This window comes from Lutra lutra, chromosome 8, assembly GCF_902655055.1.
Source record: "Lutra lutra chromosome 8, mLutLut1.2, whole genome shotgun sequence".
Lineage (NCBI taxonomy): Eukaryota > Metazoa > Chordata > Mammalia > Carnivora > Mustelidae > Lutra > Lutra lutra.
Genome location: NC_062285.1, coordinates 35,867,596 through 35,891,274, shown reverse-complemented (window position 1 = coordinate 35,891,274; position 23,679 = coordinate 35,867,596). Strand labels below are relative to the sequence as shown.

At 46.2% G+C, this 23,679-nt stretch overlaps 1 protein-coding gene across 1 annotated transcript; it reads right to left on the bottom strand.

Annotated features, from left to right (window-relative positions):
- Positions 1-3,136: 3,136 nt before the first annotated feature.
- HDHD5 (haloacid dehalogenase like hydrolase domain containing 5) lies at positions 3,137-22,633 on the bottom strand. The gene is given in 9 exon segments (XM_047741094.1): positions 3,137-3,995; positions 4,182-4,209; positions 4,212-4,369; positions 6,788-6,962; positions 8,671-8,704; positions 10,010-10,103; positions 12,211-12,323; positions 13,596-13,799; positions 22,458-22,633. Coding segments are annotated over 9 exon segments (1,266 nt in total). The 5' UTR covers positions 22,584-22,633; the 3' UTR covers positions 3,137-3,661.
- Positions 22,634-23,679: the final 1,046 nt, after the last annotated feature.

The following is a 23,679-nucleotide window of genomic DNA, read 5'->3' as shown; positions in this document are numbered from 1 at the left end:
CCCAACCCCTCCGTTTGCTAACTGACTTTGGACACATCATCAGTGAAAGGTAAACTCCTTGAGGGCAGGTACTGTTGCCAATGACTGGTCATTGCTATGGCACCTAGAATGGTATTTGGCACCAAGCAGATCTCCAATAGAGGTTTCAGAAGTGAAAGAATGAATAGTCTCTGCCAGAGTGTCTTCATTTATAAAGATGGGATAAGAATTCTCTCTCCATTAGGGGCTTTGGGAAGCTCTAATAAAATAGGATGAATGGCATCTAACTTAAAGTGCTTTGGAAAAGGTTAAGTGATGCACAAATGTAACCTAGCAAGCCTGTTACTCAACCCAATAGCTCAGATGACTACCAGACAAGATGTTTCCGAGCCCAGGGCTTACCCATTTCTTCAGAGCACTTGGAAGAAATACTCACAATTAAATGCCTTCTGGATCCCAGGAGCTGGTGTTTTACTACTTAGTTGCCTACCCACCATCCATTCTACTGGTCTTCCTTACAAATAGACCGATTTTCTTTGAGCAACAGTGCACCCTGTCCCTGCCTCCTTGTAGCTACCGGTGCCTGTATGATCCACCTGTAGTCAACCAGACAAATCCAAAGTCTGGAAAAACTCTTTTAAAAAGGAATCCAGCTCAGGGAGCCTGGGTGGCTCTGCCAGTTAAGCGTCTACCTTAGGCTCAGGTCATGATCTCAGGTTCCTGGGATCAAGCCCAGCGTCAGGCTCCCTGCTCCGCAGAGTCTGCTTCTCCCTCTCCCCAACTCCTCACACCCTGCTCATGTTCTTTTTGTCTCTCAAATAAATCTTTTTTAAAAAATGAACAAGTAAGTAAATAAAGGACTCCGGCTCCACTTGCTTTATATTTATCTTTACCTTTTCCTCCTTCCTCCTTGGAATGTGGCTGAGAGGCCCAAGGGTAGAATGGTGCCATCTTGCAAGTGGACAAACACACATGCTAAGGATGGTATAGGCCAAGAACCAGAGTCCTTGATGACACACCCTTGAGCTGCTTCCCCAGCCTGAGATGCCTACTCTGAATTTCCTTTTGCTTAGAAAAATAACCACCTATTTCTTCAAGCCACTGTAGTCAGATTTCTGTAACAAGCAGCTGAACAAAATCCTAAATGATACAGTACTGTACTTAAAATAGCTCATTTATGAAATACACACTGCCAATGCCAATTTTACAGATGAGAAAATGGAAGCGTGGAGAAGTGAAGGAAATCGCCCAAGGCCATATAGCTAGTGAGTGGCAGCTAGGATTTGATTCCAGGTCTGCCTGACTCCAAGACCCTTAGTCTTTTCAATTTTGCCATGATGCCCAACAGAAAAGAAATGAAAATCATGTTTGTCTCAAAGACACTACAGAAGGACTTCACAGGGTCTGCAAACTTACCAAGTGCCAGGCATATGGGTGTGGGTACACAAGAGTGTATCAATATGGACCAAGTCCACAGAGCTTGTATTTTAGTAAAAGACACAGAATAAAGACATAAATATAGATCATAGGGTGATAAGGACTATGGAAAAGATTAAGCAGGTAAGAGGGATAGAATACTACTTGTTATAAGAAGTTGAGTCTCTTTGAGATGACATATCCACCAGATATTTGGGAAGTGACAAGAGGGAAAAAAAAAAAAAAGGGAAGGGGTGAGCCATGTGAATAGAGGAGATAAGGCAAAGGGAACCGCAAATGCAGAAGTCCTGGGACAGGAATGGTACAGTGGACTGGCAAGGGAGCCAGCAGTGCTGGTACGACATGAAAGGGAAAGTGGGAGAACAGGATGGAGAAGCATCTGTGCTGAGGGCTCTTCCTCTGGGTGAGACCAGAAGTCACAGGAGGGTTTTCATCAGAGAACAGGTCAAATTTAGGATGCGGCTTCTGGGGCGCTGAGGGGAGAGCAGCAAAGAGGGAGGAGGAAATGAGACAGGGAGGTCAGACTGGAGGCTGCCACAACAATGCAGGCCAGAGAAGCCAGCAGCCTGGAGCAGGGCAGCATCGAAGGCTGGAAAGTGGTTACACTCGGCATATTCTGAAGGCAAAGCTGCAGGATATGTGGATGGACTGGCTGTAGGAGATTAAAGACAAGGATGGGGGCACCTAGGTTAAGCAGCTGCCTTTAGCTCAGGTCATGATTCCGGGGTCCTGGGATCGAGCCCCGCATCAGGCTCCCTGCTCAGACGAGAGCCTGCTTCTCTCTCTCCCTCTGCCTGCTGCTCTGCTTGTGTTCTCTCTCTGTCAAATAAATAAATAAATAATTTGGGGGGTGGGGGGAGAAACAAGGGTGAGTCCAGGCCTTTAGCCTACTGTCTTCAGTGCTACTGTCTACTGTTGCGGGGAAGAGGTGCATGCAGCAGGACCCCACCTGGGTACTAGCAGTAGGGTTGGGCTATGTTTAGCTTTGGACACAGCCAAGCTCTGATTCTTACAGAGTGAGCATAGCTCATCACTCCCTCCTTTGTGAAACATGTTCACTCAGCTTCCCAGACACCCATTCACTCAGCTTCCCAGACACCCATTCACTCATGATTGCCCTTCTATTTCAGTGGCCACTCCTTCCCAGTCTCCTGTGTTCTCTCCTCTCTGAATGACTACCAGGCACCCAACAAAGGTGTCAAGAAGTCAGTGAGATACAGCCAAGTAATGAGTGTTTTGAGAAGAGGGGAGGGAGTCACCAACTTGTGGCACATGCAAATGACTGCTAGAGTAACATGAGGGCAAGGACCAGGGGATTTAGCAAATGGGACTGTGGACGACACATACCATGGAAAAGTGAAAATGGGTCGCTCCTAGAGGGAGGAATATAAGAAATACATACTTGGCCAGGATCATTATCGGAAAAGCTCCTTCCTTCAAAAGAAACCATAAATAAGATCCTTGCTTTTCCACATCAGAGGAGTTGTAATGTACATGCCAAAGCCTGGGCATAACTACTTCCCAGACAGACTCAGGCTTTGCAGGCCAGGGCCAGGCTGGGGATTGGTGGTGGGAAGGAGAACAAAGGTAGGAAAGAAGACCTCAGTGCCTTATGGGAGCAAAATGGCACCGATCTCTTTGCTTCAGGGTCATCCACACTGCTCATCTGCTATCTTTCCTCAACAGGACTTCTCAGTACATTCCAGAAGTGGTTCACAACTGACAGCATAATGAATATTTATTATGATTATTTTAATTTAAAAAAATAAGCCTCAAAGTCTCTGGGCAGTAAGCTAAAATACAATAAAAAGCAGTATCATAGTATTAGTGACACACCTTGCTGGCATGCAGCAGTGCCCTCAGTGCAGGCAAGGCTCCACATTATTTCACACCACTTCCCCTTTTTTCATAAGTCCCTACTGAAATGAGAGAAGAAACTGAGGCACAGAGGTAAAGGGACTGGCCCAAGGTCAGACTGCCAGAAGCAGACAGGAACTGGGCCCAGAAAATCCTGATGGTTCTACCCAAAATGCTCCCCGGGTACCATTCTGTGGCTACTGCCCAGCAGGAGAAAAAGCCAGTGTCTTCTTCCAAGTGACCAGTAATATCCACCGTGGGGCCACATAGAGTGTCAAGGGAAGCGGCCCTGACTTGAAGCCCAGTAATCTAGGCCAAAAGTTAGTCAACAGGACTCCCCTCTAGCTCCAGGGTCCCTCCGTCCCTTGTCTCCAATGCACAGCCCTTACTACAAAGCCCAACCCTCCTTGTGGAAAACCAGCTGTACAGCCTCGTTCACATCATTCACAATGTGCGATGCCTCCATGAGCCCTGGACTGAAGCTGAAGTCCCGGTGCCCATGGAAGGGAGCCACCTCTGCTTCTTGGGTGGGCCTGGTGGGCTCTGGGCCCTTGGGATTGTACACACCAGTGCACACCAGGATAGAGGCGCAGCTCTGGGTTGCTGAGGGCCGCTGCTTCCACAAGCCACTGGCCCCCTGCTCCTCTGCCCCACCATGCTTCGCCATCTGCAGATACTTGTGGAACAGGTTGGCACCATAGACATCAGACATAGGGTTATCACTGGAAGGGGCAGCCATACCGGAAAAGGAAAGAAGAGAAAACCCCAGTTTAGTGTTACAAGGCACACAGAGCAGAGGACAACTGTGGGACTAGTATGCATTACATACAGGAAAACAGGTCGGTGAGTAGGTAGGGAGGAATGGCAGGGGAAGTCCGAAAGTGATGAGGAGATGGAAAAGTACTTACCCAACAGCATAGAGCTTCTGGATGGGGCCGCCCACCCCCGCCTCTCCGCCTGCTGCCGGATCAGGTCCTCTGCATACTGGTAAGTGAGGACGCTGGGTTTGCCCATCAGGCCCTCGTATTTCAGCTCTTTGCCTGTCACTTTCTGGTAAATGGTTTCCAGGCATAGCAAAAAAGTGCCGTGGCCAAACCTGTCAGAGAAGAGAGCTCAGCAGCTCAGGCCTCCTCTCCCTGGCTCTAAGCAGGGCCCTATACACCAACCTTTCACTCCAGCACCCTGCTGGTGACAGATAAAGTGAAATTACTTCTAGTAAGAATTACATTTATTATCTATCTTTATGACGTGCTGTTATCTACTAACATTTGTTGAGCACTAGAGTGGCATATCATATGTAACTCTCAGAACAACCCCATGAGAGCTGTCATCATTTTCATTTATAAATGAGGAAACTGAGGCATACAGATATTAAGTAACTTGCCCAAGGTGGCAGAGCTAGGATTATAACCTAGGCAGTCAGACTCTACAAATCTAAATTCAGCTTTAAATCTGTGCAGACTACCAGTTGCCCTCTCCCCTTCTTTCTCAGCGCCAGTTTTCAGCTCACCATATTGCGACCAGGTGTACGAAAGTATTTCCTTGCCTCCACTGCAGCTCGTGTGCAGCCATGTGAATAAGCTACAGCCAAAGAGTCCATGAGATCAGAAGTACTGGGCTAAACCTCTAGGAAGGGTGAAACTGGGGAGTGGGTACTGTTTTCCACTCTCTCCACTCTTTCTTGCTGCCCGGAGTGCTGATCTGGTGCCTAGAGCTCAGGCAGCCATTTGAAACTATGCTGTGAAGGGCTAAGGATGGCAGAGCAGGAAGATAGGAGCCTATGTCCCAGACAGGCATGACATCCACACAAGCCCTGCACTGCCTACTGCATTCTTCTTTTCCATGAGAAAAAAAAGAAACTTCTATCTTGTCTAAGACACTTTCAGGGACGCTTGGGTGGCTCAGGTCATGATCCCAGGGTCCTGGAATAGAGCCCCACATCGGGCTCTCTGTTCGGCAGGAAACCTGCTTCTTCCTCTGCCTGCTGCTCCCCCTGTTTGTGCTCTCACACTCTCTGACAAATAAATAAATGAAGTCTTGAAGGGAAAAAAAAAAACAAAACAAACAAACAAACTTTCATTTTGGGTTTTGGGTTTTCATCCCTGGCTGCTAAGCCAAATCCGGATACTGTCCAACATATTAAGGTTGTATTTCAGTGTCACTTATTTATATAACAAATTCTACTTCCAATTTTTAAATTAATGGGTGAAAAGTAATCTCAAATCTGATTTATAAATTGAAATTTGCTACTTGCTATTCCGTTCCAGCCTACATAACCAAACACCCCTCACCTAGTGTGTTGGCACACCCTTACTGTAGGAAGAATACTTCAGAGAAAACATCTAACCTCAGGATACAGAAATACACCTTTTAAAGTAACAAGAGAACACCACAACACCCATCTCTTTGGAGTTACTAAGTCATGTCACTTGAGGCAGTGTTGGGCCTGCTACCCTCTGTTGAATCACTCACACAGCCCACTGGAATCAGTAGCATAGAGAAAAAACTCTGAACTTTGGCCCTGCAGATAAGAGCCACCAAACGGTATACAGTAGCCACAAATGTCCTTCCAGAAAGGCCCTCCAGGGCTGGAAAAAGACCTGCCTAGACTGTGCTTAGCCTCAGACAGGACAGAGGAGGTCTATACAGCTGAGCAGGGAGCAGCGAGGCAGGGGGAGACTGAGAAAGTCACTTACCTACTGGGCCTCATTTCTCTGGCCTACATCACCATCAGAATAATTATCGCTCCCCCTGCCCCCACATCTTAAGGGCAGGAGGAGACAAAGACGGAAGGAACCAGTGCTACAGGGAGGAGGCAAAGAGGAGCAGCTATACTGCTAGGCCTCAGAAGTCATCCATTGTTTGGGTTCCATAGACCAAAAAATAACAGGTTCTGGGGGCACCCAACAAGCTGAACGGGTGGAGCACACAACGCCTGATCTCAGGCTTGTGAGTTCAAGCCCCTTGTTGGGGGCAGAGATTACTTTAAAAAAAGTTTTAAATCTGAAAAAAATAAAATAAAATAACATGTTCTATTAAGATTCTGGGGAGCAGGAGCACCTGGGTGGCTCAGTTGATTGAGCATCCAACTCTTGGTTTCAGCTCAAGTCATGATCTTGAGGTCATGGGACTGAACTCCACGTCGGGTCAGTGCAGAGGCTGCTTGAGATTCTCTCTCTCCCTTTCCCTCTACCTCTGCCCCTCCCACTCATGCTCTCTCTTTCTCTATAAATAAATTAAATCTTAAACAAATAAGATTCTGCAGGGCAAAGGCCATGTGTTAAATATCACCTCAACATATCTTCAGTGATCAGTAAGCTATACTTTTCATTTACTAATTAGTATGCAAAATAACCCCTTGAAAATCCTCCCAGAAAGGACAAGTTTCTCTGGCAAATACGGGGCTGACCCAGGCAGGGGTACCAGAATGATGGTAAGAAACTGTCAGCAGGACTGTCCAAGCAGCAGCTGGCAGTGGCCACAACTGTCAAGGCCAGAGACTCTGTGTCCTTACCTAGGCATCTTGGCTTCAGCCATCCAAAGGAGATCCATGTTGCTGGCCAGGACAGGGAGATGGGGATAAGGAGCCGTTGCTAGACCAGTCCCAGGGTTCCCATTGCTGAGAAGGACATCCATGATCAGCTGCAGGCTTGTCTCCCAGCGGACTGGCTCCCCAAGGAGAAGAACCCCTTTAAAGAACAAAGGCACGGAGGTGAGGCACTCTGCCTGACCTCTGTGGCAGGCAGGAGGAAGGCCCTTAGGAGGCCCACTGATGCCAGCTGGTGCACCCAACCACAAGCTCTTTCCCCACAGTACACACCCCGGTTGGGGCACAGTTCCCAGAACTAGCCTTCAAAGATCCATTCACCCATTCACCCATTCACCCAAGGTAAACAAAGCCCAGGACCTGGGAAGGCACTTCCTAAGGGCTCCCATTTTTACTTGTACTCACCAGTACTTCACAGAAAAGGTTAAAATAAAGAAAACCAGCAGCCAAGTCTCAGGCCTCCTTCCTCCTGCAGACTAATGCTCTCCTGACCACCTCACCCACAAGTACCTGGCAAAGGGCTTGCCTTCCTCAGCCACTTCTCTCTGAGCCCCAGGGGCCAATAAACCTAACCACTAGGAGAGGAGGATCTGGAGTGACACAGACTGGCATTTCAAACCTGACTGTCCATTTTCCTTGTGACTTTAGGCAAGTTACTTACCACCTCTCTAAACCTCTGCCTCAACTACATCATAATGATACCTATGATTGTTTAGGGTAAAAATGAGATATAATAAAGCACTTAACCCATGCTGGACACATAACACTTAACATGGTAGCTTGCCAGTATCAGCTACAAGGCCAGTGGTCTCAATGGGGTAGTACTTGCCCCTAAGGAGGTGTTCTAGAAACTGGAGGATATATTTTAATTGTCACCATGACTGACAATTAGTGGCAAGGATCGTGGGAGGGGGCCACAAATGCCAGATGCTCAGGACAGTCCTGAACAATCAGAAGCTGCTCCTGGTCTATTAACATTTGAGTATCCCATCTGACATTCGCATAGGTGAATAACCTGTTTATAAGTAATTGAGCCTAAATCCTAATTTCATTCTACATGTAAACACAAGGTGGAGCTTTAATAAACAACAATTTTCTAAAAATGCAACTATCGTGTAAATCAAGAGAAGTCTGCAGTTTGTTTATCTTTTCAAAATTTTACCAAAGTTATTCCGTATATTGGAAAATCACTTTACCAATGACAATGCAATCCCTAATGTCTGAGTCACCCATAAAATACACCTATATCCCACCTATAAACACATTTACATCAATCTGCATTTGTAGCTGTAACAGTCATGATGATTCCATGTTTGATATAATCATTTTACTACTTCATTATATCTTCCTGAATAATCATTTACATACTGAAATACACATTACCTTACTAAAAATTTTCCTTTTATTTCTCCCTATTACAATTAGGGCTTTACAGTGAACTAGTTAATTTTTAATATACATATACAGGGAAGTTGTATTATCTATGAATGTTACTGCAGGGCAGTAAAGAGGACATTACAGTATTTTTGTTACATGAAGGGGAACTGGGTTTAGTGGAGCTGAGAAACAATGGCCTACATTACCTCTGGGAGTTTTTCCATGCTAAGATCTTCTACACTTAACAATTTTTCTGGAATAATAGAGCAAGTGAAATAGGCAGGGAAATATTAAAAACAAAGGTCTCAGAGGTAGTGAGGGGTAGATCTGAGACTAGAACCTAGGTGACCTGATACCCAACGCCTGTAGCCACCCCACCAGTCTCCAGGCAAACAAGCTGCAAGAGAACGTCGTGGAGGGCCAAAAGGAGAACCACCCAGAGCCACACCTACACCAGCAGAGGCCCTCATTACCTTCAATGGCCGGGAAGTCGTTCCTTAGAAGGGGCTGCCAAGAAACAAAGAAAAGAACGATCAATGCCAGTCACTGTCCACTTCCCGACAACCACACAACTGTATCATAATGAGTGGCAAGAGAAAAGACATTCTAGACAGATCAAACACCATCACCACCCCCACGGTCTAGCCCAAGCCAAGGAGAAGCTGGATAAGACCGAGGAAGAAAATTCACAAAGAAAAGTGAAGTCAGAATGGGCAGGGCTCTCACAGAACACGCGGAGGGAAGTCACATATGGACATCAACCAGGAGGAAGGGCTGGTCACCTGTCCCTGTGAGGACAGGAGGTGAGATGTGGGCCAAGCAAGGATCTAGAATCAGGTAGCTAAGATGAAGGTGAGCCTAGAAGAAAAGGGAGGTCACCAGGGCATGACAGACCACTTTTCTTGATGTGATATGAAAAGGCAGGAGCCTCTACTTTACCCATCCTCTGGGGTCTGTTCCTTCCCTAAACTATTAGTCTTGGCTCTACCACTAACCAGCTATGTGACCTGGAGTAGGTCACTTCCCCTGTGTAGGGTTCAGTGTCTGAGCTGCTCTAAGATCTTTTCCAACTCAGACATTCTAGTTCCCCACATAATTTGCACGGTCCTAGGAGGAAGATTTTGAAGGTGATGAAAAGCTCTGTTCAATTGGAAAGCTCCAGAGGAAGGAAAACGAAGGCTACATAAACAAACAAAAGTAAGCTTGTCTGTTTATAACTGCATTTCCCCACATTTTGACAATGGTCTGACTTAGACTACAAGCCATGTGATAGAGTTCACATGAGGAAGAGGGGTGCCAGGGAAGGGGCCATCAAGAGTGAAGAAGTCATACTCTAAAGGATCAAGGAGAGCCCTGTAAACCAGTGGTTCAAATATGAGCCAAACCCAAAAGGAACACAGGCATACTCAGAATTGCCTTTACAAGCAAGCTGTTTCTCATAAGGACAGCTCTCCATAGCAAGCTTTAGGATAAAGGAGCAGCAATGATAATTTCACAAAGGTTAATGGATCTCCCAAGCAACACTCAGAAAACCAGCCAGTAAAACGGGTAACTCCTCGTTGGAGATGCTAGGGCTTTGAAAGGGGTTCTCAGCTAATGACAATGCAGAAAGGAAAACACGTAGGAGCCTGTTGCCCCTCTGGGCCATCGTTGTATATCTGGAGAACAAAATCCTTGGCCAGATGTGCCTCTCTAAAGTGGAAAAGACGCAGCTCTCGGTGGGAGGGGTTGCAAGGTTAGTAAGAGGAACCCATGTGGGGAATAAGAAGAGAGAACTAAACATGAGACACCCAGGAGCATGCTCCTTATTACCGTGGTCTTTGGCCGCCGCTGGAGATCTACCATGTCAAGCACAGGAAAGGCCATCCGCAGCTCATCCACAGTAACCACATTCTCGAAGCCCAATCTACAGCAAGATCAGGGAAGCAAAGCCAGACAGTTCTGGGGGAAGATGGCTTTAAGGGGAGGGAACCAACACAGTCCCAAGCAAACTAGGGCACCCAATCCCCAGACAGGAGTGAAGCAGTGAGAGCCCAGACACAGACCGGAAGGCCAATGTCAATCCTGAGGGTGCTGGCAGATGGGCCGTGACTACCCAGCGACACAGCAGCAGGGTGACAGGTCCCACACTGGGTACTACCAGGGCACAAAGGCACACAAGAATGTCTGGCCTTGGGGCACCTGGGTGGCTCAGTGGGTTAAAGCCTCTGCCTTCGGCTCAGGTCATGATCCTGGGGTCCTGGGATCAAGCCCCACATAGGGCTCTCTGCTCAGCAGGGAGACTGCTTCCCTTCCTCTTTCTCTGCCTGCCTCTCTGCCTACTTGTGATCTCTGTCTTTCAAATAAATAAAAAATAAAATCTTTAAAAAAAAAAAAAAAAAAAAAGAATGTCTGGCCTCAAGGAACTCACCATAGGCCCAGGGCCCATCTAAACCAGCGCTCTGTGAACAGTGCTGGTTTTGGGGAGTTGAAAAGAGGAAACTCGTCACTGGGCTGGTAGCTGGGCAGAGTCCAGGGAAGTCAGACTTGTGAGAACTCTTGAGGATGAGCCAGATTCAGAAAGGATGGGGAGGCCACGAAGAGCAGAAAACCAGTGCCAACCTTATCTCTCCAAGAGCTACCTCCATTTTCTGTCCTCAATCCCCACTTACGATCTTAACTGGACATGGTTTCAGATTATTTTCAAGATGAATCTCCTGAAAACACTGCTTCTGTCAGATTACCCAACAGCAACAGAACCTGCAAAGACTCCCCCTGCCCTCCTAAGTAAGCCCAGTGTCCTCTTGCCTTTGCCTCTGAGGCTTCCCTTCCAAGGCGCCACTCCTCCTGCTGTCTCTTACTCCCCACTCTATCCCAATCCAAACTCCGGCTTCAGGGATCCTCACCTTCCCTTCTCTGTGCAGCCTCCTTAGCTCCTTCCCTCCAGAAAACCTTAACTCTAACCATCTCTGGTAGCACAGCCACACCCCTCCATGAAGCCACCAGTCACAGCAGCTCCCAGGGTGTTCCCTCCCCGATACCCGGGACTCTCAGAACCTATACAGCGCTCTTAAGTTTCCAATCGTATGTTGTCATTTTTTTTTTAAACGCAGATCCTGGCTGGGCTTCAGGTCTAAGCTTGGAAATCTTTTTTCTTTTTTTTTTCCTTAGAGAGGAAGTAAAGGGGAGTGTAGAGGGACAAGGAGAGAATCTTTTTTTTTTTTTTTAAAGATTATTTATTTATTTATTTTCCAGGGATTGAGAGAGAGAGCACAAGCAGGGGGAACAGCAGGGGCAGAGGGAGAAGCAGACTCTCCACTGAGTGGGGAGCCGGATGCAGGACTTGATCCCAGGACTGAATATGTGGCTTGAGAACAGGGATCAATTCTTCTGCCCTTTTTTTTTTTTTTTAAGATTTTTATTTATTTTATTTGACAGAGAGAGAGATCACAAGTAGGCAGAAAGGCAGGCAGAGAAAGAGAGGGAAGCAGGCTCCCCGCTGAGCAGAGAACTTGATGTGGGTCCCAGGACCCTGAGATCATGACCTGAGCTGAAGGCAGAGGCTTTAACCCAGAGCCACCCAGGCACCCAACTCTTCTGCCTCTTGAGTGTGCCCAGACCCTAAAGATTCACTGTGGACACTTAATACTAGCTAAGAAGTTGAATGAGCACCCCGAGGAACAAGGCTAGAGCAGTGGTTCCAAACCTAATTAGAGAATCACCCAGTTTTCTCTTCTAACATACAGACTGCTGATTCTTCTCTCACACCTAGTGAACCAATAATCTGTATTTTAAGCTCCCCAGTAGGTTCTGATTCAGTGGGCTAGCTTTTTGGAAACTATGGCACCAGGATCGGCCACACCTGGAAGCCATCCTCCCTCCCTCGAGAGCCCACTCGTATCCCCTAAGCCCTGGCACCAAGCAGCCAGCACACCTCATTATGGTCCTGTCCACCCCCGCACCCCAGCCATGGGAGGAAAACTCCAGTCCTGCCCCCTCCTCTTCAGCCAGAACAAGCAACACCAAAAGGATACACTCGGGCATTTTCCACCACAGGCCCCTGCCCAGACACCAGCATCCGCTTGTTGTGATATTTCGAAAAGAGCTTCATGGGGCTGTGAGAGAGAATGACTTGGTCCGGTTCCACCTGTAGCAAGAGTCAAAAGACAGAGGAGAGCAGGGGAGACAAAAAGTTGATGGAAAATAAGGGGGAGACGGGTAGCTTCTGTCCACTTAGGAAGGGAAAAAAACTGCCCAGAAAAAAAGGGAAGGAGCCCTTTCTGGCACCCAACACTTGTAGACACTACCCAAACAGGTGTGAAAAGAACTTGTCTAATTTGGCTCTTGCCACAAGAAAAGAACAAGCAGAAAATGCCATCAGTCATGGGTTCTGACCACTGACTGTTCTGCTCAGTTTCTCCATCTGGACACTTCAGGGTTAATGTGCATGTTCTTTGTCACAGTCACAGAAATCTGCCTCTGACTTTCTGTTTTCAATTCTACTTAAAGACTTAGCTTTTTAACATTTATAGTACTAACTCCAACAATGAAGCCAATACTCAAATGTTTTTGGAACCCTCTCCAGAAACCACAGACGGGAACCAGTTGTACTCCCTTGTTCTGCATTCAACCCCCAAGCAGTGTTACCCAGTCAATCAGCCACTTTATTTACTCTCTTGGTTCCAAAGGGCTCTTCCCAAGAACTCAATCCACCCTTAATAAAGAAGGACATGTCAACATTGATATACCATGTGGAAGGGCAAGTGGGGAAGAAGGACTGCTTTTGGAGGACAATCCTCATTCAGGTATGTACCTTTTTTTTTTTTTAAGATTTTATTTATTTATTCAACAGAAAGAGACAGTGAGAGAGGGAACACAAGCAGGGAGTGTGGGAGAGGGAGAAGCAGGCTTCCCGCTGAGCAGGAAGCCCAACACAGGGCTCGATCATAGGACCCTGGGATCATGACCTGAGCTGAAGGCAGCTGCTTAATGACTGAGCCACCCAGACACCCCTAGATATGTACCTCTTTATTTATGAAAAACAAAGGCTATTACCTCAACATCCCACATTTAGAAAAACGTGACCCTCGCTTTCCAGGGGCTGACAATCCAAAAGAGACAACCCTGATGCCCAGAAAATAAATGAATACAAAGACAGTAGACTGAAACCGCTAAATCCATGGGCAGAATTTTTGTGTTCAGCGTGAACTGATATATAAAAAATACTCTTGCTGTAAGGTTCTCTTCATGAAGCCAGGCTTGAGCTTCAAGTTATTTTGTACTACTGACCCAGCCAGTGGGCCATGGCCTAGGGCTTATCAACACTGTACCCCAACCCAGGAAAGGCAGCTTAGTCAGAGTTGGAATGGGGGTTCCACTGACAACCAGCTCTTTGGGCATTTCTCCAGTGCCTCCTTACCTTGAACCCCAGCAGGGCTGACAGTTCCTGGGCTTTGCTGTGTTGTAAGATGTTGCCAGCATTGGTGACAAAGACCACGGGCACCCGCAGCTGCCCATGAGCGTTCACCAGCCTGCGGAATGCTTCCAGAGCCGCAGGGATCACTCTGTGACCCCGCACCAGCACTCCATCGATGTCCAAGAGGAACCCAAAAGTTGGTGGGCTCTGCACAGAAGAAGAGAATCCCTACAGCCTGAGTCAAGAGGCAAAGGGGAAGAAGGAAAAGACCCTCACAAGAAGGGGCACCACATCATCTCCAGGTCACCCAGAGTTCTGAACAGAAAATGAGGACATGGGATTTCTGAGAGGGCAAATCCATCTATACCAAAGAATTAGTCCCTTTTCATGTATTTTTAAGCATGTAACTATTTGGCTAAAACTATCTTCACATAATACATATAAAAGAATTTTTTAAGTGGAAAATAGAGAAATTCAAAAACATCCCAGGGCTTTAACATGATCTTGTCTCTTCTTTTTCTATTATTTTGTCACACAGACAACTACACGTTACATGTTCAATTTTGAATCTTGTTATTTGACATTCAAATATTTTTATATGTTACAATAGCCTTCATAATCATCTTTTACAATTTTATTACAACACACATGGAGTTTTAAAAAAAAACCTTGATTGCTACAGATAATATTTTAAAAATGTTTAATTTCTTGCCTCCTTCTACCCAGTGCTATTTCCTCTCTCATAAATCTCCAGAAACTCTGTGTACATAAAGAGTAATAATTTTTTTATCTGTTGTTATATTTTTATCTGTTAACTAATGGCATTATATTGTGTATTTTCTTTTCCATCTGACCTGTTTTTAGATTGTATCTCTTAGGTTACCCTTCCTTATCTATATACATAGCTCTATCTTCCAAGCATCATTTCTGACTACAAAATTCTGAGTGAATATTCCACTAACATTCTATTTCCCCTATTTTTGGACACTTATGTTTTCCTACATTTTTGCTACCACAAATAATGCTATAAGGAACTTCTTCACACTTACTGATTTTTCCCTTAAGCTAGATTCTTAAAAGCAAGAGTAAAAAGACAAGAGAGTACAAATATTTTAATAACATTAACACCTACTGACAAAATGTTTTCCAAAAATATGTATCAATTTACACGGCCACTGGTAATGCATTTTATTCCTGCCCGTATTGATTTTCACATGTATCAAAGAGTTTGTTAATTATCAAACATCTTGCTAATTCAAAGGTTTAAAAAAATGGTATCTCATTTCAATACACATTTCTTGGGACTTATAAAGTAGAACACTATCCTTTTTTTATTTTTTTTTATTTTTTTTTTTTTAGTAATCTCTTCCCCAACACTGGTCTCGAACTGACGACCCCAAGTTCAAGAATTGCATGCTCCACTAAGCCAGCCAGGCGCTATCCTTTAAAAATAAAAAAGATAGTATTTATTTGAGAGAGAGAGAGCTCGCATGCTTGAGTGCACAAGCACAGGGGAGGGAGGGGCAGAGGGAGAGGGAGAAGCAGGCTCCCTGCTGATTAGGGAGCCCGATGCAGGGCTCAATCCCAGAACACTGAGATCATTATCTGGGCTAAAAGCAGACACTTAACAGACTGAGCCACCCAAATGCCCCTAAACACTGTCCTTTTTATTAAAAAATAATTCATTCCAGGGGCACATGGCCAGCTCAGTCAGTTGAGCAAGAAACTCTTGATCTTGGGGTGGTGAGTTCAATACCCATTTTGGGGGAAGCGACTACTTGATAAGAATTTGAAGGGGCACCTGGGTGGCTCAGTGGGTTGGGCCGCTGCCTTCGGCTCAGGTCATGATCCTGGGTCCTGGGTTCGAGCCCCGCATCGGGCTTTCTGCTCAACGGGGAGCCTGCTTCCTCCTCTCTCTGCCTGCCTCTCTGCCTACTTGTGATTTCTCTCTGTCAAATAAATAAATAAAATCTTTAAAAAAAAAAAAAAAGAATTTGAAAAAAAAAGCTTAGGGGTGCCTGGGTGGCTCAGTCAAATAAGCATCTGGTTTTTGGATCTGCTCCATGCTTAGTGGGGAGGCTACCGGAGATTCTCTCTGTTCCTCTCCCCGCTCTCCCTGCACTCCACTCTCTCAAATAGATGAAGAGATCTTTAGGAATGAGAGTTTGAACATGAGTAAATACAGGCGTGCCTGGGTGGCTCAGTCCTTAAGTATCTTCCTTCCACTCAGGTCAGGATCCCAGGGTCATCGGATTGAGCCCCACATCAGGCTCCCTGCTCAGCGGGAAACCTGCTTCTCCCTTTCCCACTCCCCTTCCTTGCGTTCCCTCTCTCACTGCATCTCTCTCTGTCGAATAAATAAAATCTTTAAAAATAAATAAATACAAATAAAAATTTCATTCCATTTATTATTTTTTTGAAAATTTTTAAGATTTTACTTATTTATTTGACAGAGAGAGAGAGATCACAAGTAGGCAGAGAGGGTGGGGGGGGGGGAGCAGGCTCCCCGCCAAGGAGAGAGCCCGATGCAGCTCAATCCCAGGACCCTGAGATCATGACCTGAGCCAAAAGCAGAGGCTTAACCCACTGAGCCACCCAGGCGCCCCTCATCCCATTTATTATTAACATATAAGATGTTTTTCAAATGTCAAAAAAATCCAACCTAACCTGTTTGCTACTTTCCTTTTGTGGGCCCACTAAGTCAAGCCATTGTTACTGCATACACCTACTCATGGCATAGGGCTCTGTTTGTGAGCAGCAGGTGCTTCGGGCCCTGCATTTTCAGCTGGGGTCAAAGAAAAAGCAACCAGTTTAGGAAACCCATGAAAACTACAGTATTTTCACAAATGCAAATCAATTCTGAGTACTTAAATTCTGAGTAAATAAACAGAATTTTAAAAAGGTAGTTATTTAGAAGAGAATTTTGAGCTAGACAATGGAAGAGTTAAATAATTGCCTTCATTTAACAAGTATCTATTGACAGCCTGACCAGCAGCAGATCAGACAAGCAGCCAGAAGTGGCCTCTGTCTACACAGTTTGGTGGGAAAGACAATTAAACAAATAGCCATAGGACAGTCTGCACTGAGTGCTAAATTAGGAGATGAGGGGAAGGAAAGCACTCTAAGACCCTTAATGAGGGGCACCTAACCAGAAGAAGGTGGTGAAGACTAGCCATCCTAGGTCTCCTACGCCAACTGAAATGGAAAGTAACATCATGTCAGGCCTGTACTGTAGAAATATCTTGGCTGCAAAGTCAAGATTGAGTGAACTGAAGAAAGTCAAGTTGAAGGAGACCAGTTGGGACCAACTACAATCTAAGACAGATGATGGTGGCTTTAACTTGGTTTAACTAGGCAGTGGCAACAAGAATGGTAAGAGGAGGGCAGGTTATACATAGAAGCAGAACAGCCAAATCCTGGTAACAACAGGATACAGGGGCTGAGGGAGGGAGGGGCCACAGGGACTCCATAATTTTTTTTTTTTTTTTTTTTTTTGGCTTGGGACCCTGGAAAGGTGGACGCTGGTATTCGTCACTGACCCAAGAAACTAGATTGGCAGCAGCTGGGAGATCAGTGAGGGCAGAAGATACATCCCACTTTGGACCTGTCAGATATACAAGTGGAGACACCAGCACTGAACAGAAGGTCCTGGAGAAGAAAATCCAGAAGCTCTCTGCTCTTAGAGAACAGCTGAAACTTGGGAAGGGACAGAAGAGCCCGAGAAGCACAAGCAGAATGAGAGCAGAAGTAAGGCTTACAGAGAACCAGACCATTGTCATTTAAGGAAGGGCCACCTAGGAGTCACCAGCAAAAGAATGAGTAGCAAGTCAGTATGAGGAAAATCAAAAGGGTGTGGGGTCAAGGAAGCTAAGGGATAAGTTTCTGGAACAAGTAAACTAGGAAATGGAGTGACTGCGGTGCCTGGGTGGCTCAGTGGATTAAGCATCTGCCTTCAGCTCAGGTCATGATCCCAGGATCCTCCCTGCTCAACAGGAAGCCTGCTTTTTCCTCTCCCACTTCCCCTGCTTGTGTTCCCTCTTTCGCTGTGTCTCTATCAAGTAAATAAATAAAATCTTTAAAAAAAAAAAAAAAGGAAATGGAGTGACTGTAATGATCCCATCTTCCCTCTGCTGAACAGTTAAGACCACCCAGGGAGACAGTCTTCCAGCTCCTTCATACTAGCTTGTGCATAGGACCTTTCAGCTTTCAACAACGGCAGCTTTGGGGCCAAGTCAGAGGTGGGAAGGGACCCTGGAAAAATAGAGAAAGCAAGTCAAATCAGTAAGACAAATTCTGACCACCAGCAAACACAACTGCTAGGGAGAAACTTGTCAAATCCTACACGCCAGGAGGGAAATACCTCGTGTCTCTAACTCTTGGCTCCAAAGGCTGATCCTGTTGCACTCCAGATGGTTGGACTGTACTGAACTCTGAGTTGGACATAAAACAAAGATATGCTTACTTAATCCTTGTACCAACCTTCTGGGTGTGGGTGTCATTATCCCCAACTGACATTACATAGCAAAAGGGGCCTGGTTTATGCATAATGCTCAACATGGATATTCTGACTGGATGAACAAGAAACCAAATTGAGAGAGAAGAATTAGTCAAAGGTGACCCAGTTCACAAGTACTCAATCCAGAGGTCAGCCTTAAACTGGGTTTACAGCAAACTCAGAGTTCATTCCGTGGCCCCCAGGGCAGCAAGCATCTCAGAGTAAGGAAGGGATCCAAGAGGTACCAAGGTATCTGTGTTGGAACACGATGTTGCCACACCTCCTGCCACCCCCCAGTCATGTGAGTTCACGTTCCTCTGTACTCAGTGTGCTCATGCACCAGAAGGCCCTCAAGGATCCCTGGATCCCCACCCTCTTCCTCAACAAACCCTCTAGAATGGGGGTCCTAAACAGGGGCCCATTGGTAGATTTCATAGTGGCCATAAAACCCCTTAAAACTCTATGTGCATTTTTCCTGGGGAAAGGATCTACGGCTCTTTTCTGATTTTGTCATTTTATTCTTCTCAAAGAGACTCACTGCACAGATCCAGATGGAGGAGGGGTATGATTTTCCCTTAACCTTCCACCCTGGCACAATGCTTAAACTCTCGTAGATACTCAACAACCCGCATGGTCTGCCTTCTTCCTTGTACTATATGGATACACAGCATACTGTTCTGAAAGCTTACATGTAAAACTCATATGCCCATAATTTTGAGACAATCAGGGGCATTTTAAGGACAAAATTTTAAGTTACATTAAGGAATTGGTAATGTCGTTACGTATAACAACAACATTATAGCTAGGTTTAAAATGAAAATGTCATTTTCTTAGAGGTACATATAGAAGAATTTAGGGTTAACCCCTAAATGACAAGAAATCACCATTCATTTTAAAATCTTACAGCTGGGGGGGAAAAAAAGAGGGGAGGGTGACAAGCAAAGCAAGTGTGGCAAAATGTCAAATGTCAAAATGTCAGTAACTGGTGAATCTGGGTTCATATTATTCTGGTTTGGGGTTTTTGAAAACTTAGTTTGTAAGTATTTGTGCTGATGGCTACAAAGTTTAACCATACAGTTTTAATGGTCTTCTGGCCATGTCCTAAATAGTCACAAAATTTGCTCTCTTAGAAATAAGAATCGACAGTCCCTGCTACTTAGAACAGGAGTGTTTTCAGGACAATTTAGCAATATCCTTAAGACTTCCTCATCTCTAACTACACAAATAAGTAACATACACCTCCAACCCTCAGGTGAATGTACACAGAGAAACCAGGCACCCAGCCACAAGAAAGTAAAGAGGCAAGTCAACTGTAACAAATGTGTCACACTACCGCCAAGATACTAATAATACACAGCCAGAAGACCATTAAAAACCGGGGGGAGAGGGCATAAAAATAGGATTTCTCTACACTTTCCATTCACCCTGTCTTTAAATCTGCTCTAAAAAATAAAGTTTATTGGGACGCCTGGGTGGCTCAGTTGGTTAAGCTGCTGCCTTCGGCTCAGGTCATGATCCCAGAGTCCTGGGATCGAGTCCCACATCGGGCTCCTTGTTCTGTGGGGAGCCTGCTTCTCCCTCTGCCTCTGCCTGCCGCTCTGTCTGCCTGTGCTCGCTCTCTCTCTCTCTCTGACAAATAAATAAATTAAAAATCTTTAAAAAAAAAATAATAAAGTTTATTAATTTTTTTAAAGATTTTACATATTTATTCGAAAGAGACACAGCCAGAGAGGGAACACACGCAGGGGGAGTGGGAGAGGGAGAAGCAGGCTTCCCACTGAGCAGGGAGCCCAATTCAGGGCCTGACTCCAGGACCCTGGGATCATGACCTGAGTTGAAGGCAGACACTTAACGACTGAGCCACCCAGGCGTCCCTTATTAATTTTTTTACATGAAGGTACCTAGAGGAGGAGAAAGAAACAGACTTTTTCCTCTTCATTTTTCTTTTCATTCTCTTCTGTATCTACATTCTGATTTTTCTTCTTTATCACTTGGGTTTGTTTTTTTTTTTTTTTTTCACTCAGAATTTGTTTTTTTTTTTTTTTTAATTTCTTTTCAGTGTACCAGAATTCATTGTTTATGCACCACACCCAGTGCTCCATGCAATACGTGCCCTCCATAATACCCACCACCAGGCTCACCCAACTCGCCCCCCCCACCCCTTCAAAACCCTCAGATTGTTTTTCAGAGTCCATAGTCTCTCATGGTTCACATACCACTTAGGTTTTTAAAGAACTAGTCCTGGGTATCAGGCCAGATCCTCTAAGTAAAGTTCGTATCATTATCTGTGGCAATGATTTAAAATATGTGGGTTTTTTTTTTTTAAGATTTTATTTATTTATTTGACAGAGATCACAAGTAGGCAGAGAGGCAGGCAGAAAGAGGGGAAGGGAAAGCAGGGTCCCTGCTGAGCTGGGATCATGACCTGAGCCGAAGGCAGAGGCTTTAACCCACTGAGCCACCCAGCCGCCTCCTAAAATATGTGGTTTTAAGATTAGTTTGAAGTGAAAGGACTACTAAGATGTTCCTCTGTGTTTTGGCTTCTTACCTGTAATGAGTTTGGTAGGTTTTCAACAACAGCATTAGAACTACTGTCTACTTTACTGTCTACTCCATCCACTTCCACATTTAAGAGAACTTGCTATGTGCCAGTCACTGTGCAAAGTACCCTGCATATATCACAAAAAGTACCCTACAAATATTCTTGCAAAAGCACTGCAGGGTAAGTAATATCCTCAATACACCAATGGAGAAATTGAAGCTTAGAAAGCTAAGTAATTTGCCTTAAGTCAAACGGGACAGGCAGGATTCAGTTCTAAAGCTAGTACTCTGAAATGCTGTGCTATGCTACATCCCTTTCTTCCCTTTTTCTATGCTATCAGAAAGTCACTTGGAATGATCTCAGGACCTGCAAAGATGCTAAAGTCAATACAATAGTTATAAATGACAGCAAAGTCCTTTTCACAACACATTCTCACTCCATGCCTCCAGTGTGGTCACTTTCAGCTTTGTGACACTGGTCAAGTCACTTAATTCTTTGACTCTTAGCTGTTCCATATGCAAAATGATAACAATGATAACACAGGGGTTAAGAGCTAGAACTCTAGCACCAGACTGCCCTGGACTGCAGGATTTGACCACTGACCAGCTGTATGCCCTTGGGCAAGCTGCTTAACTTCTCTGTGCTTCAGTTCCTCCATCTGTAAAATGGAATAACAGTACTTACTTCAGAGCTGTTACGAAAAGGTGTGAAAATTAGTAATTGTGAAGCATCTGACACAAAGTGCTATGTGTTTTTAAAAATAAAGAATTATTTAAAATTATCAAAGGGTTACTGTGAAAGCACTACAAACATGTACAATATTATTACATACAGAAACTGTGATTTTTAGAAAACGAAATTATCCTTCAAAAAAAAAAAAGGGGGGGACAACTGGCCCAGAGGAAAGTGAGAGTGACAGATGTGCCCACCTGGCCAGGAGTCCTGGCACAGCAGTCCACCAGCTGTTTGACCTGACAAAGAAAAGTACTTAAAAACTTGATTCCAGGGCGCCTAGGTGGTTGGTTGAGCTACTGCCTTCAGCTCAGGTCATGATACTGGAGTCCCCGAATTGAGTTCTGCATGGGGCACCCTGCTCAGCATGGGGTCTGCTTCTCCCTCCGACCTTCCCCAGCGACCTTCCCCATCTCATGGTCGCTCGCTCACAGGGTTACATCCACCTCCAGAGTTGGGGAGAGAATTATTATCACTGAAGTGCCTGGCACAAATTAGGGACCCTGCGCCGGTTCCCCTTCTCTCGCCTCTCAGATCTTCCACGTAACAGCTGCTCCTTATGAATAAGGTTCACAAGCGAATGGGACCAAAGTAAAAAGCCCCACACAAAACCCACATTCATCGCTGGGTTGTCCATTTATAGGTGCAGCTCCCAGAGGGGAGTCCACTGCGAGTCGCCAAATTTCTTTCAAATGTAGCTGAAAATCAAAACCGAAAGACTCTCATCCTGAAGAATCACAGAGGAAGTGCAGGAATCATACCCTGACCGGGAAAATAGAAACACAGAAACTGCCGAGTAACTTTGGAGACGAAAAGCGGCGAGCGGCGAAGAAACAATCCTGGCGCGCGTTTTGGGCTTGTTTTGTTCATTCTCTCGCTGAAGTAACTTTTCATGCAGGCCGAAGGCAAGACAAATCCCCTGAATGAGGGGGAGGCAGGGCGTGCAGGGGACACTCGTGCTCAGGGCAAGAACAAAGTGCACTAGAGGTCAGTGGCCTCGTCCAGGAGCTATGCGGCCCGCCTCCCCTCCCTCCCCTCGGCTCCGGCCCCACCCCCAGCCCTGAGGACCCGCTCGGCGGAACCCGGGCGTTCTCACCTGCGCGGCGTCCACAGAGTAGCCTCTCCCCGGGCAGCGGCCCCGGAGCCCCAACGACTCGCGCGCCGCCCGCCACCAGAGTCCCGGCGCCGCGCGGACCGCCGCGAGGGAGAGGAGAACAGCCATCCAGCCGCCCGTCGCGCGCACGTGCAGACAGCGCCAGCCCGGTCCGTGCCCCACCCCGCCCCCGCCGCACAGCCAATCAGCGGCGAGGGAGCGCCCGGGCCGGGCGGCGCCCGAGGCATTTCGGGAGTTGTAGTCCCACGTCCGTGTCCCGAATCCCGGCGGGGAGCGGGGCGTGTTAGGCACCGAGTCAAGCCCGGCGTGGGGGTCGAGCAGGGTGCAGGGGGACGTTGGGGCCGGGGTTCTTGCCCCGCGGGCCAGGGGTTAGGGGTGGAAGGTGGGGCGGGTGAAGTTCCTGTTGGAGGGGAAGGAGGCAGGCAAGGTCCGGCCTCTTAGTAGACGGAGACTTGAGGTAAGCAAGCCAGTGTGCACGGACTCTGTACCTGCGGACTTCCTGGAACGTGCGTTTCTATCTGAAGTACCAGCTCCCTCAACCCTCAGCCCTCAGCAACTCTCAGGGAGACGAGAAACTGTGTGGAAGGAACTAATACTTATTTGCAAGGAGCGGGGGCGGAAGAGCAAAGCTTTTTTTTGATGTTCGAGAGCCCTGAACCCCAGTCAATCAAGAAATACTTGGAGGTTACCAATTAGTCATTCTTGTGGTCTTTAAGCAAATATTCGCTAAGGTCCTCCTTCCTGCCCAGCTCTGTGCTAACTCCTGGGGAGAATATATACATAAATAATACTGCAAACTCACACTTTGTAGGGAGGTCGAGACAGGACTATAATACAAGGTAGAAAATAACACCCGAAAGAGGGAAAGCACCTTTGTGTCCACCATTTGAAATGTTTAAGATGCTCCCTTTCAGACCGTTTGACCTGTCCCTGGTGATAGTTACACTAAGAATGGCTGAGCCTGCAATATATTAGCACTAGGTGAGAGGAAACAAGGTGGGGTCAGGAATGGGCAGAGACTCTGCCCTCTCAGAGGTTAGCAACACCCTTAGATCCTCAACCTTGAAGGCCAAGATCGAACTTTCGGCAGTTCCCTGCAACTGAGAGAATCTGGCAGACTGATTCACATTAACCAACCTACAACTGCCCAGCACTTAAACCGTGCCAGGGTACATGGCTTTCCAAGATGGAAATATTCTCAATC